At 48.8% G+C, this 19,435-nt stretch overlaps 1 protein-coding gene across 1 annotated transcript; it reads left to right on the top strand.

The window, feature by feature from the left end:
- The first annotated feature begins 1,367 nt into the window (after window positions 1–1,367).
- Window positions 1,368–18,860, top strand: NPHS1 (NPHS1 adhesion molecule, nephrin). The gene is made up of 29 exons (XM_033128382.1): window positions 1,368–1,425; window positions 1,535–1,750; window positions 1,827–1,949; window positions 2,151–2,279; window positions 2,784–2,865; window positions 3,231–3,334; window positions 3,525–3,652; window positions 3,741–3,912; window positions 4,100–4,257; window positions 4,515–4,659; window positions 4,762–4,886; window positions 6,099–6,285; window positions 6,462–6,591; window positions 6,746–6,918; window positions 7,359–7,499; window positions 7,579–7,719; window positions 8,236–8,357; window positions 9,265–9,436; window positions 9,534–9,690; window positions 9,786–9,937; window positions 11,572–11,683; window positions 11,765–11,946; window positions 13,543–13,599; window positions 15,327–15,446; window positions 15,585–15,609; window positions 15,718–15,793; window positions 15,953–16,046; window positions 16,138–16,253; window positions 18,252–18,860. The coding sequence occupies exons 1-29, from the start codon at window positions 1,368–1,370 to the stop codon at window positions 18,381–18,383; spliced, it is 3,729 nt and encodes a 1,242-aa protein (XP_032984273.1). The 3' UTR covers window positions 18,384–18,860.
- Window positions 18,861–19,435: the final 575 nt, after the last annotated feature.

Genomic DNA, 19,435 nt, shown 5'->3' with positions numbered 1-19,435 from the left:
GTTGACTAAGATGTAACCACCTAATGCAGAGAGAGAGAGAGAGAGAGAGAGAGGGAGAAAGAGAGAGAGAAAGACACAGACAGAGAGGAGAATCTCAAAGAGATGGAGAAAGATAAATCGAGATGCATAGAGGGAGGGAGAGAGACAGACACAGAAGAGACTGGAGAGACAGAAAGAAGCTACGTGGACTAGAGCTCGCGAGGCCCTCGACAAAGGGTTCCCACACTGGACTCAATGCTATACCCACACTTGGTGCTGGTGGCCTTGGACCCTACCTTTCACTTCTACCCACTCTGACTGCCCTGCCCCTGCACACCTTAGACACTTGTACACACTCACGCACTCTGCATATGCTTTCACAGATTGCAATTCATTCTCTTCTTCCCCACACTCACACGCATGCTCACATGCACTTCACACACACGTGCACCCAGACATCTGCACTCTCCCAGTCTCTCACACACACTTTTGCACACTCTCCAGCAGACATCCCTGATGTCACTGAGGAGATAATGTCTACTCAGCAAAGAAGGGACTTGCCAAGGTCATGTACCAGGACAGGGAAGAGGTGGGGAGTCCTATCCCCACTCCAGTCCCAGCTCTCTGCTCCCCATGCTGAGCTGGGACTGCCTAGGGCTGACCTGCATCCTCTTATCCCTGGCCCAAGCCAAGCCCTTGGGGTCATGGGGGTTGGGGTGGCATGGAGGAAAATGCCTGGCATGTGCTGACAGGGGATTTCATGCTCCAGCTGAGCCGGGAGGAGCCTGCTGGGCAGAGGCCCGGAGTTGGAGACTCCAGAGAGTGCCTGGGGGAGGTGACAGCGCAAGGACAGGATCAGCCTGGGTCCCAGAACGAGGCACATCTCTGCCATTGAGCTCACTGGCCTCATCGCTCTCCTTGGCTGGTGGAGCCTGCCGAAGTCTGAGAAGCAGGTCTCCCCTGAGCGGCTGTGAGTGGTGAGATGAACACAGAGGTGAGGGTAGCAGGAGAGAAGAAAAAGAAATACAACTGATGGCAAGGAAGATAGAAACTCAGAGAGAAAGAGCGTGAGCCTTAGGGAGAGAGAGAGAGAGAAAGACAGAGGCAAAAGGAGGGAAGGTGGAGGGGACTTAGAGCAGGCAGAGAGAAAGACAGAAGGGGAGAAGGATAGAAAGGAGGAGAGAAAGAGGGAGGGAGGGAGAGACTGACTCAGAGACTGACTCGTGGGAAGAGATAAAAGCAAAGAAACAGAAAGTAATAGATGGAAAAAGAGAGACAAAGACAAAAGCAAGAGACAGAGACACAGGGAGAGGGACCCAGAGAGAGCCAGAGGCAGACGCAGGGGGCAGGCAGCGGGCACTTCGGGAGCCACAGGCAGAGGACCTAGGATGGCCCTGCGGATCCCCATCTGGGCTCCCCTGCTCGTCATGGGGCTGCTGACCACAGGTGAGTGGGATCCTGGCCTTGTGACCCCGCCTTAAAAGTCTCTCATTTCCCACCCACATTCTCCAGACAGACACTCTGCCCTCTCCTGCTGACTTTCCTGTGTCCCTAGGCCTGGCCCAATTGGAGATCCCTGCTTCACCCTCCCGAGGCTTCTGGGCTCTACCTGAAAACATGACGGTGGTGGAGGGGGCCGCTGCCGAGCTGCAGTGTGGGGTCAGTGCCCCTGGCAGCGCGGTGCAATGGGCCAAAGACGGACTACTCCTAGGCCCTGATCCTAGGATCCCCGGCTTTCCGCGGTACCACCTGGAAGGGGACCCTACTAGAGGTAAGGGATCAAAGCCTGACACCCTGAGCCACCAGCATAGGCTGACCATGGCCCTGACCTTGGGTCCCACCTGCAGGTGAATTCCACCTGCATATTGAAGCATGTGACCTCAGTGACGACGCAGAGTACGAGTGCCAGGTCGGCCGCTCAGAGACAGACCCTGAGCTCATATCTCCCAGAGTGATCCTCTCTGTCCTGGGTATGGGTGAGAGAACCCCCAGGACCCATGAATCTGAGCTTCCAGCCCTTTCCTACCCTAGGGCTCAGGAGTCCAAGCCCCAAACCCTCTCCTTCCTCAGATGCGAGGTGCAGAACTCATTTCATGAGCAATGAGACTCAAAGCCCAAATCCTCATATCCTTCTCCATGGTGGCGGCTTATCCCAGACTCTTTCTCACCAGTGCCCCCCAAGGTGCTTCAGCTGACTCCAGAGGCAGGGAGCACAGTCACGTGGGTAGCTGGGCAGGAATACGAGATCAGCTGTGTGTCTGGGGATGCAAAGCCAGCACCTGATATCACGTTCCTCCAGAGTGAGTGTGGGTGAACTGCTGGGGGCATTGGGGAGAAGGTGTGTCCCTGCCCATTGTCCTCCTAGCGGCCCCAGAAAATATGACATTCCTGAGATGGGGACACAGCTTGGGGAGATGTTGAGGCCAGTGTGGGACCTGGTGGATGGGAGGGGACATCCGGGGAAAGGCACCAAGATCACAGGACTGTTGTCTGGGACTCAGGGAAGAGGCTGAGGCTCCAGAGATATGGGTGTCATTGTTGGTGCAAAAATGAGAAGCCGAGGTAATGGGGGTGGGTGATGCACCCCGCGAGGAGAGGAAGAAAAGGGAGAGGCCCAGGATCCAGCCCTGAGGACTCTGGGATCCATGGAGGCCTGCATGTGTGGAGGGAATGGAGTTAGTGCTTTTCCTCCAGAATCAGAGAGAGGGGGCAGTATATCCATCCTGATGACTTCCAGGCCATGCTCCCCAAGATCTACCTTGGGGGGAACCTGGCACCCCCTCCTGCCCTCTTGTTGCCCCAAGGTGGACGAGTAATTTCTGACATCTCTGCTAATGTGAATGAGGGGTCCCAGGAGAAACTCTTCACCACAGAGGCCACAGCCAGGTATGGGAGTTGGGATGCCCCACCCTCAGCCTGACCTCTCGATTTCTCCATGAAAACCCCATGTCCCAGGGATTCAAGCATGGAAACTTGGGTCAGGTATGAACATCTGGGACCCAATTTGTCACCCTGATACTCAAAAACTTCTTCATGGGAACCCTGGTTCCAGAGTACCAAGTATCAAGTGCCAAGATTTTGGCTACGTGTGGGCCAATTCTCACTGCTGACCCCCCAAATCTTCTCCATGGAACTTCAGCTCCTTGAGGGAATCAGCATGGAGACTTATACCAAGTGTGGGGACCTCTTCACCCTGATTCCCTAAATTTCAGGTGATGACTCTGACTCTAGAACCCCAACTTCCCACCCAGGGTAACACCCCAGAGCTCGGACAATGGGCAGTTGCTGGTCTGTGAGGGGTCCAGCCCCGCTTTGGATACCCCTATCAAGGTTTCAATCACCATGAACATTCTGTGTAAGTGGGGAACTGAGGAAGCTGTGGGCACTGGGGACAGGGAGCAGGAATTGGGGGGATTCCGGGGGAGCACAGGGATTATGAAAGATTCTGGCTTTCAAAGAGAAACATGGGGGTTCAGAGGCAGATTATGGAGCCTGGAAAGAATGTATGGGCTCCCCAGGCCCACTGAGTGATAACTGCTCCCCAGTCCCCCCAGGAGCCCCAGTGATTGAGTGGCCAGGCCTGGAGGAGGGACATGTGCGGGCAGGACAGAGCTTGGAGCTCCTGTGCATGGCCCGAGGAGGGAATCCGCTAGCCACACTGCAGTGGCTAAAGGTGAGGGCAGAGGCAGACCGGGGGGTGAGGAGGAGGGCAGGGGCCAGGAGCGGGCCCGGAGCTGGCCTAGGCCTGTCCTTGTCTCCAGAATGGCCAGCCCATGTCCACAGCGTGGGGCACAGAGCATGCTCAGGCAGTGGCCCGCAGTATGCTAGTGATGATCGTGCGGCCAGAAGACCATGGGGCGAGGCTCAGCTGTGAGGCCCACAACAGTGTATCGGAAGGGGTCCAGGAACGTGGGGTCACTCTGCAAGTCACCTGTAAGTCCTGGTGCCAGCCGCCCGTCTGTCAGTTTGTGCCCCAGAGAACCATTTGTTTGTGCCCCCAAATCATGCTTGTCTGATGCCAAAGACCTCATCATCTGTCCCCAGATCCCTGTCTGTGTGGTCTGGTCTGTGAGGCATCCAGCCCAGGTTCGTGTCTTTCTTCTGCCCATCATCCCTGCAGTTCCCCCCAGTGCCGTTACCATCCTGGGATCTGCATCCCAGTCTGAGAACAAGAATGTGACTCTCTCGTGTATCACCAAGTCCAGTCGCCCCCGGGTCCTGCTGAGATGGTGGTTGGGCTGGCGGCAGCTACTGCCCACAGAGGAGACTGTCGTGGATGTGAGGCGGGGGGCCAGGTTTTTGGGTCTGAGGGAGGAAGTGCTGAGGGCATGACACCTGGATCTCGAAGAAGAGCGATCTGGCAGCCTGGACCCTTGGTCCTTGGGGAGCATGGACTGGGGCTCGGGTCTCCAGAGCCTGACAGAAGAGGGGGTTGAGATGCTTCATGTGTCCTGCTGGGATATGGGGTAGACTCCGGTCTCTGGTACCATGGATGAGGGTGTCCTCGTCCCCAATCTGAAGCTCTTTCCTGCCAGGGTCTTCATGGTGGCCACATCTCCATGTCCAACGTGACGTTCCTGGTGCGCCGGGAGGACAATGGTCTGACTCTCACCTGTGAGGCTTTTAGTGAGGCCTTCACCAAGGAGACCTTCAAAAAGTCGCTCACCCTGAACGTGAAATGTGAGCCCCCACCCTCGTCCCAGGGGTACTCCCTGCCTTAGAGGCCCCACCCTCAGGCCCCAGCCCAGACAGAAAAGCCACTCTTTCTGGCTCTCCCCACAGATCCGGCCCAGAAGCTATGGATTGAGGGGCCCCCAGCAGGACAGCGCCTTCGAGCTGGGACCCGGGTGAGGCTGGTGTGTTTGGCCATTGGAGGCAACCCAGACCCCTCCCTCACCTGGTACAAGGTGGGTGCCCAGCAACGGCTGTGAGGTGGCCAGGAATGTGGGGGAGGAATGAAGCCCTGTCTTTCCTCCAAAGTCTTGGGAAATCTTGGAAAAACCTGAATTTCTTGAAAAATATTGGAGATTTTGAGTTTTGGCAGGGAATTGGAAAAGACACAAGGACATAATAATTCAATGGAATCCTAGGAAAATTCCGGGAGTTCTGGGAATTCAGTGAGAATTCTAGCTTAAAAGAAGGAATTCTGGAGCAGGATTAGGAATTCTAAAGAAAAGGCAAATAATTTTATTAAAATTAAACAAAATTCTGGTGAAATCTCAGAATTCAGGTGAAATGACAGGGATTGTTAGGGAAAGACTAAGAATTCCAGGAACAAAGACAATGATGAGCAAAGGCTAGAAATTTGGGAAAGACTAGCAATTCCACAGAACGTTGAAAATCCATTAGTTAGCATTAAATTGAATTCTTGGGCTTTGCGGGTAAGTAAATGAAATTCCGGTAAAATTAAAAGAAATTCTGACAGAACTCTGGGAAGATCCTGGGAAGTTAAGGAGCAAGAGGAAATTCTGGGGGAAAGACTAGGAGTTATAGGAAGGAAATGGAATTACATTTAATTGGATGGAATTCTGGGGACATGCCAAGACTCTGGGCCACACAAGGGATTCTAGCAAAAAACGAGGATAATAAGAGAATATTGGGGAGGGATTCAGAAATCTGTGGAAAAACAATGGAATTAAGGGAGAGATCGAAGGAAATTTTTGGGGAAAAGGAGAATTTCAAGAAAAAGAACTAAGGACAGGAAAAAACGATGGAATTCTGGGAAAGGCTTGGGAATTCTAAGGGAGTTTCCTGGAGTATGGTCTTTGGTAAATGTAGCTGGAATGGATTTTGAGGAATGGGGCAGGAACGATTGCCGGCCTGTGGGAGAGCAGAAGAGGCGGGGTTGGGGTGAGGCGTGGGACTGGAGGCGGGATCAGACAGCAAAACCGCTGGGCTCAGGGCCTCCAGGTTAGGCGGGAGAGGTTCTGGATTGGGGGTGATCCATTGCAGACCCTATTCCTATGCCCTAGCCGGCTGCCCGTGGAAGGGGGTGCCTTTCCTTCATCTCACAAAGGCTTTATCTGGGCCAGGTTGGCGGATAACCCAATGGGGGCGTCTGGCGGGGGTGGGGGGCATGGCAGGGCTACCCGCTGTCCTCCAGTCAGTCTTTGCCTCAGGACTCGCGCACGGTGACAGAACCACGGCAGCCCCAAGAGCCGCGGCGGGTGCAGCTAGGAAGTCTGGAGAAGTCGGGGAGCACCTTCTCCCGTGAGCTGGTGCTGGTCACGGGTCCTTCTGACAACCAGGCCAAGTTCACGTGCAAGGCGGGCCAGCTCAGCGCGTCCACGCAACTGGTGGTGCAGTGTGAGGGCACACACGACCGGGCCGGGTGGCAGGGCTTGGGGGGAACAGGGGATAGATACCACAGGGGCAGGACTCGCGCAGGCCCCGTCAAGGGACGCGGGGCTGGGCGGCGCCCCGGGTTAAGGCCGGGCCTCCTCTTCCCCTCTGAGCCTCGTTCCTCCGCCTGGTTCTCAAAGTCCCCCCGACTAACGTGACGATCCTGGCTAACGCGTCAGCGCTGCGCCCCGGGGATGCCTTAAACTTGACGTGCGTCAGCGTTAGCAGCAACCCCCCGGTTAACTTGTCCTGGGACAAGGAAGGAGAGAGGTGAGCGTGCGAGCGGCCACGTCCCTCTCCGGTGCTGGCCCCCTCCGTCACCTTCCGAATCCTGTTGTCCTGCCCAGTACCCAGCCCACCTCCAGCTCTACCCCCAGCCTCTCTAGCCCTGACTTGATCCAACCACCCCCGGCCGCGTCTACAGGCTGGAAGACGTGGCCGCACGGCCCCGGAGTGCGCCATTCAAAGGCTCTGCGGCTGCCAGGAGCGTCCTTCTGAGAATGTCATCCCGAGACCACGGCCACCGCGTGACCTGCCGCGCCCACAGCACTGAGCTACAGGAAACCGTGAGCGCCTTCTACCGCCTCAACGTGCTGTGTATGTGCACCAGCTTGGAACCCCTCTTGATTTCCTCCTGACAATATACCACTTGAGTCTTCACATTGACACTGTCCTTGACCTCCACCCTAAACCTTAAAGGTTTCCTGACCTTTATCTTGACCCCGACCTTCCACGAACTCCTATCCTGCCCAAACCCCATCTTGCCTTTGTTCTCCATCCTAACCTCTGAGCATGAGCCCCACCCTGAACCCACTCTCCATCCTTAAACCTGACTCTGGCCTTTACCCTTTTCCTAAATTGGATCCTAACCTCTAGCTTGAAGCTAACCCCCCAGCTCAGTTCTGAACTTAATTGTTACTTTGTCCACAACCTTAAATCCAGTTGTAACCCCGACTTTAACCCTTTATACCTGTACTTGATCTCAAATCCATCCCGGTCCCCAACCTTAAGAACAATCTTGACTCCTGGCGGCGCAGACCCTCCAGAGTTCCTGGGGGAGCAGGTGCTTGTGGTGACTGCGGTGGAACAGGGCGAAGCACTACTGCCCGTGTTGGTATCTGCCAACCCGGCCCCGGAGGCCTTCAACTGGACCTTCCGGGGCTACCGCCTCAGCCCAGGTGTGCAAAATGGGCATGGAGAGGGGTGCAGGTCTTCAGAAAGGGGGCCTAGCAACCCCCTCACCCCGACCTCCCTCAGCTGGCGGCCCCAGGCATCGCATCCTGTCTGGTGGAGCTCTGAAGCTGTGGAATGTGACCCGTGCTGACGATGGCCTCTATCAGCTGCACTGCCAGAACTCGGAGGGCACCGCTGAAGCTCTAGTGCGGCTGGATGTACACTGTGAGCCCCCATCACCCTAGGAAACTAGGCGGCTCTGGTTGCCCCACCCATCATAGAAACCACACCCACCCAGGGAACCTTGCCCACTGTGGAGTCTCCTTGTTGTGGAAGCTCCTCCCACTCAGGGATAGTCAACTCACTCTGGGAGCCCCACTTGTGTTTGAACCACACCCACTTTGGCTACACTGCCTACTAGAGAGATCCTACGTGGAATCTGCCCAGACAGGGGACCCACCTACATGGGAGTTACTCCCATCAAACCCACTGTGGAAGCCCCACCTCCGCACAATTCTGGAAGTTCACTGGACTTACTCTTGTCACTACAGAGGCACAGTAGAGGGTGGGCACAATTTCACTAACCTTGAGTACTACTCCAAGGGCACCACATAGAAGGGTAGACTATGTCACATTCATAACTTTCCTGGAGACCTCTAAGATGCTTCTCCCACCCGAGACCCTCTCCCACCACTGCCTGTGTGGGCCGGAATGCCTTCCCCAAGCCCCTGCTCTCTCCAGACGCTCCCATCATCCGAGCTCTCCAAGATCCCACTGAGGTGAATATCGGGGGTTCTGTGGACATAGTCTGCACGGTTGATGCCAATCCCATCCTTCCGGAGATGTTCAGCTGGGAGAGACTGGTGAGGATCCAACCTTTGGTAAATGGGGGTGGGACTGGGAGAGGTGGTTTCTTGATTGTGAGTTCCTTGGGAGGAGGGATCACATCTATATGACCCTGTATAACTACATATACTCGACAGGGCATGCTCCAAGAACTAAGTGATGAATGGCAGATAAATGGATGTATGAGTGGATAGATAACCAGATGAGTGAGTAGGCAGGTGGATGGGTATATGGAATAATAGGTAAATGGGTGGATAAACAGGTGGATGGATGGATGAGAGGATGGAATAACAGATGGATAAAGGGACAAGTGAATGAATGGATAAATGGATAAATAGATGAGTGACTAGATGACTGAATGAGAGAAATGAGTAGATAAATGGATTAGATTAGAAAGTAGGTGGATGGATAGATACACCATCAGTGTAAAGATGTCTGTTAAAAGATGATGGATGGATAGATGGATGGAGAGATGGAGAGATGAATAAATAGGTAGCTGGATGAATCAATGATTCATGTGCTTATGAGTGTGTGCACATATGAGTGAATACATGGGGTAGATGGGTGGAGAGATAGAATGGTGAATAGATGGATGGATAGAAGGAATACAAATGGTTGGATGAATAAATGGGTGAATGGATGAATGTATGGAGGGAGAGATAGACTGATGGATGGATAAGTGGATGAATCAGTGAATAAGTGGATGGTTAAATAGATGAACAAATAAGTGAATAAATAGCTCCATGCATGAATCGTTGGATAAATGGATGGATGGATGAATGTATGACAGGGGGAATTTTTCCTTTGTTAGCTCTGTAAAGGTTGATTGTGGCTGGGAGAGTGGGCAAAGAAGGCACCCAGTTTGAGGAATAATTGAGCTGGGGCAAGACTGGGGCACCATCTCCCTGAGTCTTGGGCCTCCAGGGAGAAGAGGAGGAAGACCAGAGCCTGGATGACATGGAGACGATGTCAAAGGGGTCCACAGGGCGCCTTCGGATTCACGATGCCAAGCTGGCTCAGGCTGGTGCTTATCAGTGCATCGTGGACAATGGGGTGTCACCTCCAGCCCGAGGGCTGGTCCGTCTTGTCGTCAGATGTGAGTTATACCCATACCCTTGACTTCAAGGCCCGCCATTAAAACCACAACACTCATGTTCTTCCATATGCCTCATTTGGCCCCCAACCCCTTCTAGTTGCTCCCAAGGTGGAACATCCCACTCCCCTCAGTAAGGTGGCTGCAGCTGGAGACAGCACCAGTTCTGCCACTCTCCATTGTCGTGCCCGAGGTGTCCCCAACATTGTCTTCACTTGGTCTAAAAACGGGGTCCCTCTGGATCTCCAGGATCCTAGGTGAGCCCAGGCCCAACCAAGTAGCACCCCAGCCCCAACTCTGGTCTCCCAGCCCCAATCACTCTCCCTGAGTTCCTGCCATCCCGCCTCTCCAGGTACACGGAGCACACATACCACCAGGGCGGAGTCCACAGCAGTCTCTTGACGATTGCCAATGTGTCCGCAGCCCACGATTACGCCCTCTTCACTTGCACAGCCACCAACGCCCTTGGCTCGGACCGCACCAACATTCAACTCGTCAGCATCAGTATGGTGGGAGGGGGCTGGGAGGGTGTTGGGGGGGGCTCCCTGGGTCAATCCTTAAGTCTCCAGTTGTCCCCAGACTGGCAGCATTCCTGAAACCTGGGAAGTGTTTATAAGTAAGAATGGAGTTTTTGCCTGACCTGAACATTCTAATGGAGACTGGCTCTGCAGGGGAACCCACAACAAAGAAAAAAAGGAGGGGGGACTTATTGTACCAAGTAACTCAAAAGTAGGTTTTCAGGAGTCACCGGATCTAGTTTCAGCTGTCATCAAGAACTCTCCATCTATCAGGTCTGCTTTTCTCTGTGTTGGCTTTATTCTAAGGCTCCTCATAGTGGGTGTTAGATTTCCTAGAGGAAAGAGAAGTTTTTCTCTTCCTGACAGTGGTATAAAAGTACTAGAATTAAGATTTATTGGCTGTACTTGGCTCCCAGCCCTGAAACAACCATATAGTCAGGGGAAGGAGACACTCTGGTTGTCCAGGCCGGGTCACATGTCCCTCCTATAAGGAGCAGAGTCACTTCCATCAGAAGCATGTGGCCTGAGAATGTGGGAGAGTTTTTCTCCAAAGGATATTCAAGGTTTGGTAACAAGAAAGAATGAGGGGAATGGATATAAGAGAAGCACAAAAAAATCCATTACAAGAAACATATATATTACATACCGTGTTTCCCCGAAAATAAGACCTAATCGGAAAATAAGCCGTAGCGTGATTTTTCAGGATGCTCGTAATATAAAATAAGCCATAATGCGTCTTTTGGAGCAAAAATTAATATAAGACCTGGTCTTATTTTCAGGGAAATACGGTAGGGCTTATTTTATATTACGAGCATCCTGAAAAATTGTGCTAGGGCTTATTTTCTTCTTAGGTCTTATTTTCGGGGAAACACAGTAGTTGATCCTTATTATTTGTGGAGTCTTTATTTGCAAATTTGTTTACTTGCTAAAATTTTTTTGTAACCCCAAAATCAATACTCATACTGCATTCTCAATCATTCAGGGACATGTACAGAATGGGTGAAAAATCTGAGACACTCAATGAGCACATTCTCAGCAGGGATAGAACAAAGCCACATTCTGTCTTCTTGTTTCAGCTCTCATACGTAAATGCATGTCGTTTCCGAGGTCTATTCAGTGCCACGTGTTGCTGTGTTTTTTGTTGGTGGCTTTGCTATTTAAAATGTCCCCTAAGCACAGTGCTGAAGTGTTGTTGGGTGTTCTTAAGTGCAAGAAGGCTGTGATATGCCTTATGGAGAAAATAAAATCCTTCTGTTAGAAAAACTTCATTCAGGCATGAGTTATAGCACTGTTGACTATAAGTTTAATGTTAATGAATCAACGTGATATATTAAATAAGGTGCCTTTAAATAGAAACACACATAAAACAAGATCATGTAGTGATTGTTTGATAAAAATGTTGTGACTATATGCTTGTAGGAACCTAACTCTGCATTTCCCCTAAGCAGCAATGTTTTGGTATTTGCTAATTCGGTGTTCACAATGACTTTATAAAACATAACCACCATGAATAATGAGAATTGACTGTATATTTAAAATCATTCTTAGGAAAAATCTGAAAGGGATCTTCCAGAGTCCTTTTGTATCTTCTGACTACTTTCTTCATCCTTTTCCTTAAAGGCCGCCCTGATCCTCCATCGGGATTAAAGGTCATGAGCGTGACCCCACATTCAGTGGGGCTGGAGTGGAAGCCTGGTTTTGATGGGGGCTTGCCACAGAAGTTCCAAATCAGGTGTGTCCCTGTTATGGCAAGGAGTGGCAGCCAACAGGGCTGGGGACACCCCCCTGAGTGACTGCCCTCTCTCTCGTGCAGGTATGAAGCTCTGGGGACCCCAGGGTTCCATTACATAGATGTCCTACCGTCCCAGGCCACCACCTTCACACTGACTGGGCTGCAGCCTTCTACTCGATACAAGGTCTGGCTACTGGCCAGCAATGCCCTGGGGGACAGCGGACTAGCTGACAAAGGATCCCAGATCTCTTTCACCACGCCAGGTGGGAAGGGACAATCTTGGGCAGGTTGCAGAGTTCCTTAGAGAGCACTTAAAGGATGATATAGTGAAGTCAGTACTATTATTCTCCTTTTACAAATGAAGAAACTGAGGACCAGAGAGGTTAAGGAAATTGTCGAAGGTCACACAGCTGGAAGGAGGTAGAGATGAAATTGAAACTCAGGCAGATGAACTCCAAAGACTAGTCTTTAGTCACTAAATTATACTGTCAGAACACAATTAATGACACACAGGAAATTAGAAGAATTTGAATTGAATGAAATGAAAACATACGAAAATTGTGGGGTGCAGCTAAAGCAGTGCTTAGCAGGAAATTTATAGCATTAAATGTTTATATTAGATTAAAAAAAAAGAAAGGCCTCAAATTGACACTGTAAGTCCATCTTAAGAAACTAGAAAAATAAGAGCAAATTAAACCCAAAGTAAACAGGAGGAAGAAAATAATAAAGGTAAGGACAGAAATTGGTGAACTCAAAAACAGAAAAACAACAGAGAAAAATCAATGAAACTGAAAGCTTTGTCTTTGAAAAGATCAGCAACTTTTATAAAGTTAATCAAAGCAAAACAAATAAAAACAAAAACAAAAAACAGAAAAGAGAAAACACAAGTTCACCAATATCAGGAATGAAAGAAGGGACATTACATTAAGGGGATAAAAGAAAATATCATGAACAATTTTATGCCAATAAATTCAACAACTTTGATGAAATGGACAAGTTCTTTGAATATGACCAATAGGAACATTTTACCTCTGACAGGCTCTGTGGTATGGTGGTTAATCATAGAGACAAGCCTGGGTTCTAGTTCCAGCTCTGCCAAGTCCTAGTTGTGACACCTTAAGCAAATTACTTAACCTCTTTGAACTTCAGTTAAACCTCTTTGAGCCTCAGTTTTTAAAAATAAGGTGTGCCTTAGTTTCTGAAAGTAAGGTATATATATCTTAGACAATTGTGAGCATTAAATGAGTTAATATATCTAAAGTGTTCAGGAAAGGGCCCTATACAAAGTGAGTGCTATGTAAATGCTAATTTTTAAGAAATGCCCCCTGTTCACCTTCTGTTTACTTTGCCCCAAGAAAGCACCCTCTTTCTGTCTTTCCTTTTTTGACAGAGCAGTCTTTTACCCCATGAAAGTAAGGATCGATTCCCATCTCTATAATCTTACTTTCTCTCTCTCCTCCTCCCCTCCGCCCCATTCCAGTTTTCCCTTTAAGTACTAAATCAGAAAGTACTATATTCACCTCCCTTGCTCTAGAAGTTATACCTCTATTAAGGGATCCTTAAGAGTCCAGCACATCTTTTTTGGTTAACCTGAAAAAATGACAATTCAGGTTAAAAGGAACTTGCACACCATAAAGCATTCATCAATAATTAATTATAATAGGCATTGGAATAGCTATTAATAGCATTGTCATTCTTACCGGCAATTTCCAGCTCTTTTTGAAATGTTTCTAGGAAGTCATAAACCTATTCCCATGAGTCTCACAATGGGATGAAAAGTTTAATAGGAGACTGAGAACTATTTAAGACTTATACCAGATTCTTGGTGTTAATTCACAATCTTTTTACCCAACCCCCAGGTCTAGACCAGCCTACTGGAGAACCTGACTCCCAGTTGCCCACAGAGCAGCCTGAAGGCAAGTCTTCAATCTCCTGTAAAACTCTCTCTCCCCTGAGAACAGAGCTTTCTGGTCTCTAACCCCGCTCCCTCTGCCTATGGACACTGCCCCTTAAGACTTTGCACTTCCTTGTAGGCCCTCCCCCATTTCTTTAGTTCTTCTTCTTGCCTGGATGTGATAAATTTCCTCTCTCCCTAATTCAGTTTAATTCTGAAAGAATTAGCTGATTTCATGCCTGTGCAGAGTCTGTATCAGTTGGCTTTTGCTGCATAACAAATCACCCTAAACATGGGCACTTATAACAACAAACATTATTTCTCATGATTTTATGAGTGGCTGAACAGTTCTGGTCTGGATTACAGTCAGCTGGCAGCTCAGCTGGGACTGGTTGGTCCAGGATGGCCTCCTCTTCACATGTCTGACAATCTGGCTCTTGGTTGGGACAACAGAGATAACTGGGCCATGTGTCACTCCTTGTTCACATGGAGGTGGTTATAGGAGTCCCAAGAGAAGCAAAACAGGGCAAGCTCCAATTTACAAACACCTTTTAAGCATCTGATTCTGTAACATTTGCTATTGTCTCAATGGCTGAAGCAAGTGAAGTAACTCAACTCAGAATCAGTGTAGAAGAGACTACTCAAGAGTATGGATACAGGAAGAAAATTACGACCATTTTGCAAACAATCTCTTACAGAGCCTGAGGAGGAGGTTGCAAATGACAGAAATTCAGCTGTTATTGACAACAAAAGTAATTGCTTGGCTCACGAAATTAAAAACTCCAAGTCTGGCTAGATTCAGGTGTTCCCAAAATTCACCAAGGATCTAATTCTTACTCTCTCTCAACTTTGCCTTCATCTCTGATGGCTTCCTTCTCAGGGTTTTTCATCAAGGGTACAAAGAAGTCCCACATACACCTCCAGCTTTCATTCCATTCCACTTCTTAGCAGCCTGTGGAGGTGTGTCCTGAATGTTTTGGCAAAAATCCACCTTGGGTCAAATGCTGGTCCCTGAACCGATCACTGTGGAAAGGGATGGGTGCTGTTATTGGCCAGGCTGAGCCATGTGTCCTCCATGGAGTCCTGCAGAGCCATACGGACTGAGAGCAGAGGAGTGGCTGTTTCCTCAAAGGAAAATGAGTGCTGTTAGCAGAAGATGGAGGAATGGATGCTGGGCAGATGTGTACTTAGAGGGACTTAGTCTTGTCCTCAGGGGTATGGCAGAGGAGTCTGATATTGTCTGGGATGTAAGTTTGTACAAAGAGGAAGTCATTTGAGATGGAGTTGGAAGGGTGAATGGAAGTTGAGAAAGGACATTTAAGAACATACACTTGACTATTCCAAGGCTTAGGGGTGTGGGCTTGCCTCAGTGATTCTGGAAACAGCATGGTTAGTTTGTGTGACTGGACGGTCCACTACAAGGGTCTATGGTTGATGGGTAGACTGGAGACATCAGAAGAGACCAGATCACAGAAGGTCTTGAGTACCCAGCTAAGGAGCTGAAGCTTCTGCCTGAGTCTCTACACAGGGCTCATGCAAAGCTAGGACCCTCTGCTAGTGGCTTGACTTGAGAAAAGAGCCACTGGCCCTGGGGTGGCAAGAAGTGGACATGGAAACCCCTGTCCATCTGCTTCCTTGAACTAGGAGGAGGGCTTTACCTGGTCAGGGATGGGCTTTCTCAGAGAACTTCGCTCCAGGCTTAGAGCCAGTTGTTGTGGACTCACTGAGGGTGGTACCTTCTGCCCTCAGGCTCCTCAGAGCTGCCCCTGCTACCCATGCTGTTTGCTGTTGGTGGTCTTCTGCTGCTTTCTAATGCCGCCTGTGTTGGAGCATTCCTCTGGCAGAGGAGACTGAGACGTCTTGCTGAGGGTGAGGAGACACTTGCCCTGCTGGGATGGAGGCCCAAGGGTGAGGGTGAACCTTGGGGCTGCTGCATATCAAAGGTTTCCTGGGGTCAGGTGGGCTTGAAGAGGGTGTCACTGACCCCTTTTTTCCTACTTCCCTCAGGCATCTCAGAGAAGACAGAGGCAGGGTAAGTGGGGATATTTTTCTGTAAGAAAGGCTCTGAGGGAGGAGGTTTGGAGGTGACAGGTCTCAGGGAGTCAACACCCAACTGCCCCCCATACCACCATCCTGGAAGGTCGGAGGAGGACCAAATCAGGAATGAATATGAGGAGAGCCACTGGTCTGGAGACCGGGACACTCGAAGCTCCACGGTGAGTGGGGGTGCTCCTGACAGCCCCTCTGCAGGGAACTGACTGGGTCTAAAATTCTGCTATTAGCTTCAGGTTAATCATTGCCCTTTCCAGGAAATAGGGAGTCAGAGGATGGAAACACTTCATATGTTTTTCTTTTGGGGGTGGGGGTGTTGACAGGTTAGCACAACAGATGTAGAGCCATATTATCACTCTATGAAGGAGTTCAGCCCCCAGCTGCCACCAATGCTGGAGGAGGTGTCTTACCCCCGAGGTGAGTTATGACCACATCAGAACTCCCCGAACTCATAGATACCCCTGACAGCTGGATTGGGTCCCTTGATCACACCTTCTTTCCACTCCAGGTTTCACAGGTCTTGAAGAGGAGGATATGGCCTTTCCTGGACACCTATATGATGAAGTGGAAAGACTGTACTCCCCGTCCGGAACCTGGGGACCCCTCTATGATGAAGTACCAATGGTGAGGAGAATTTGTATCAGCAGAAGTCTTTCCTGTCTAGTGCCCAAACCCCACATCCTCCTGCTTATATTAGTCAGGGTAAGCTAGCTGACTAATAAAAAACAGGGCTGGCCATAACCCGGTGGCCTAAAGAAGACAGTCTATTTCTTTCTCACATAGGTGAGTGGCCCTTCTGCACATAGTTTTTACAGAAGTCCTTTCCACTGTTGTCCTGTGCCATCCCCTAGCGAATCATCCAAGTTTGCATGGATGGACCAGATCACTGGGGGTTTCCATCAGTGAGAGAGGGAAAAAGAATGTGACGGAGGCACAACCCTGCCTTATGGTCTGGGCCCAGAAATTGTACACTCTACTCATTCCCCTGCTGAGAATATTGCCACATGGCCACACCTAACTGCAAAGGAGGCTGAGAAATGTAGCCTATCTTGGCAGCTATATACCTCATTATAGTTCTATTACTGTGGAAGAAGGAAAGTATGCATTTCGTTGGATAGTAGCCATCTCCAGCACACTGGTTAATCAGAGAAATATAGAGAAAGACTTTTTTTGCTCACTCAATTGAAAAGTCAAGGCATAGAATTGTCTTCAAGCCTACCCAGTTGGACCCAGAATTTACTCCCTAAGGATGACCCTAGAAAATCCAGGTTTGTATCCTATTAGATTAGACAACTTCAAAGAAAGAGAATGCATCTTTTCCAATAGCACCAAAGCCCCATTTCCGACATTTATTGGTCTAGCTTTGGTCACATTCTCATTGGTGAACCACTGAGGCAGGGCATGGAATATGCTAATTGGACAGGTCTGGATCAGTGCCCACCCATGGCATCAGGAGTAGCGGCAGGCCCCACTCAATCCACTGGACTGAAACTGGGAGAGGGACAGAGCCCAGAGAGAAATGAACATGGTGGCCAGGTAGGCAAAAGCAGGAGACAAGCACTTTGACCATCAACTAACCCCATCGACTGCCCAACAGTAAGGGAGGTGAGGCAGAACCCTTACCTTTCAGTGTGGCCTTGGCTAATGCTGGTACCTAGGAGCCAAGGATTTCCCTCTGTAACAGGGCACTGTTTTCTCCCTACCAGGGTAGAAATGAGGAGCCTAAAATGCTGTCCACGGTGCTGAAACACAAGTGCTCTCTAATGCACAGATTGCGGCTGCATACTTTTTCTGTGAAGGACCAGATAGTAGATGTTTTGGGCTTTGCAGGATCTGTTGTCCTCAAAACTACTCAGCTCTGCCATTGTATGTAAAAGCAGCCATAGACAATTCAGAGACAAGCAAGTATGGCTAAGTTCCAAAAAACCTTTTTTTTTGGACACTGAAATTTGAATTTCATATGTCACAAATATTCTTCTGCTTTTGATACTTTCCCAGCAATTAAAAAATGTAAAACTGTTTTAGCTCTTGAACAGGACAAAAACAGGCAGCAGGCCATATGTGGCCCATGGGCAAATCTGCTCTAAAATTTGCTGAGCTGAAACAACCATTTTCTCCTAATCTTAGGGCAAAGCACATCTCTAGTAAGAACCACCCTACATGGTCTTTTGTCTTTTTTCTTTTGATGAGGAAATGTTTTGGAAATTCATACGACTAACAGAATCATGACTCATATTCCAAAATTTCCATAGCTGATATTGTGGGTTTTTAAAAGTGTCATATTTCTGACATGTAAATCATTTTTCTGACAGGAAATCATGAGATATCTTGGACATATTTAAAAATAATCCAGTTAGTGGGGGTGAGGGATGAGAATATAAAGATATAGATAAATCAAGATTGGCCAGATGTTGATATCGAAGCTAGGTGATGGATATAGGGGGGTTCAGGATAAGAGTGCATTATGATCACTCTCTTCTTTGTATATGGTGGAATTTTCCATAATTATAAGGTAACACATTTTTTTCTGGGAAGTTGAGTAGAAGTGTGTATTCCTCCAGAGCTGCAACGATGACCCACAGGGCATCTCTTTATGGTTCTAACTAAACATTTGCTTGTCAGGGCCCTCGTGACCTCCACTGGCCTGAGGACAAGTATGAGGATTCAAGAGGAATCTATGATCAAGTGGCAGGAGATCTGGACCCTACGGAACCTGATTCTCTACCCTTTGAGCTGAGGGGACATCTGGTGTGAGAGGCTTCTCAACAACCTTTTCATACACTGCAGGACATAATATTCCAGTAGTCCTTTTCATTCCAGCCTGGGCTGAGCTTGATAAGTGAGCCCCATAAAACACAAAGGGACTGGACTTTTTCAGGAGAGGGCATGGAGGAGTGTGTATAAATTACAAAAGATGATTCAAGCTAGTATCACAGTATAAACAAGGCACCTCCTGGGGTTAGCTTTAAAAACTAAACTTCTTCAAAGGGACACAGTGAGTTGTAAAAGACAATAATGAAAAGTTATTCTGAAGGTTTTTATACTTTTTAAAGTAATACTTTCAGAAGTGGGGAAAGACATATTAAAAGCTCAGTTCATTTTGAGTTGAACTACATCTGAAATAGCTAATAATAAGTAGAATTTGTGAACTATTGTTATGTCCTACTTTTTTATTATTTCCCACAGTTTCTAAAGCATGATGTATAAACTATGACACATGTATAAACATAAATGGACTTTATAGAAAATAAAATAGACTATCAAAACAAGCTAAACACAAAAGAATACAGACTTTATGATTTTACTTACAGAAATTCTAAAACAGACAAAATTAATCTATGGTGACAGCAGATCAGTGGTTGTCTGAGGCCATGAGAAGGGAATTGACTGGAAAAAGGGATGGGGGGAATTTTTGGGGAGTGAAGGAAATGTTCTGTATTTTGGTGGTGGTTACATGGGTGTATAGATTTGTCAAAGATTACTGAAAGGTACACTTGAGTTCATTTTATGGTACACAAATTATACCTCAACAGAGGTGACTTTAAAAACAGCCTCCTGGGGTGGCTGGATAGCTCAGCTGGTTAGAGCGCAAGCTCTTAACAACAAGGTTGCTGGTTCAATTCCCACATGGGATGGTGGCCTGCGCCCCCTACAACTAAGACTGAAAACGGCGACTAGAATTGGAGCTGAGCTGCGCCCTCCACAACTAGATTGAAGGACAATGACTTGGAGCTGATGGGCCTTGGAGAAACACACTGTTCCCCAATATTCACCAATAAAAACTTAAAAAAAATATTATATCAGTT

The sequence above is a fragment of the Rhinolophus ferrumequinum genome, chromosome 15, assembly GCF_004115265.2.
Source record: "Rhinolophus ferrumequinum isolate MPI-CBG mRhiFer1 chromosome 15, mRhiFer1_v1.p, whole genome shotgun sequence".
NCBI classification, from domain to species: Eukaryota; Metazoa; Chordata; class Mammalia; order Chiroptera; family Rhinolophidae; genus Rhinolophus; species Rhinolophus ferrumequinum.
The sequence above is the reverse complement of the archived record's forward strand: the minus strand, read 5'-3'. Positions and strand labels throughout refer to the sequence as shown.

What these genes read in the sequence shown, in the direction of transcription:
- NPHS1 (XM_033128382.1), top strand. Translation starts at nt 1,368, where the DNA reads ATGGCCCTGCGGATCCCCATCTGGGCTCCCCTGCTCGTCATGGGGCTG. An exon ending in GGTCACTCTGCAAGTCACCT is followed by an intron (nt 3,913 to 4,099) that starts GTAAGTCCTGGT and finishes TCATCCCTGCAG; the next exon opens with TTCCCCCCAGTGCCGTTACC. An exon ending in TCAGAGAAGACAGAGGCAGG is followed by an intron (nt 15,610 to 15,717) that starts GTAAGTGGGGAT and finishes CCATCCTGGAAG; the next exon opens with GTCGGAGGAGGACCAAATCA.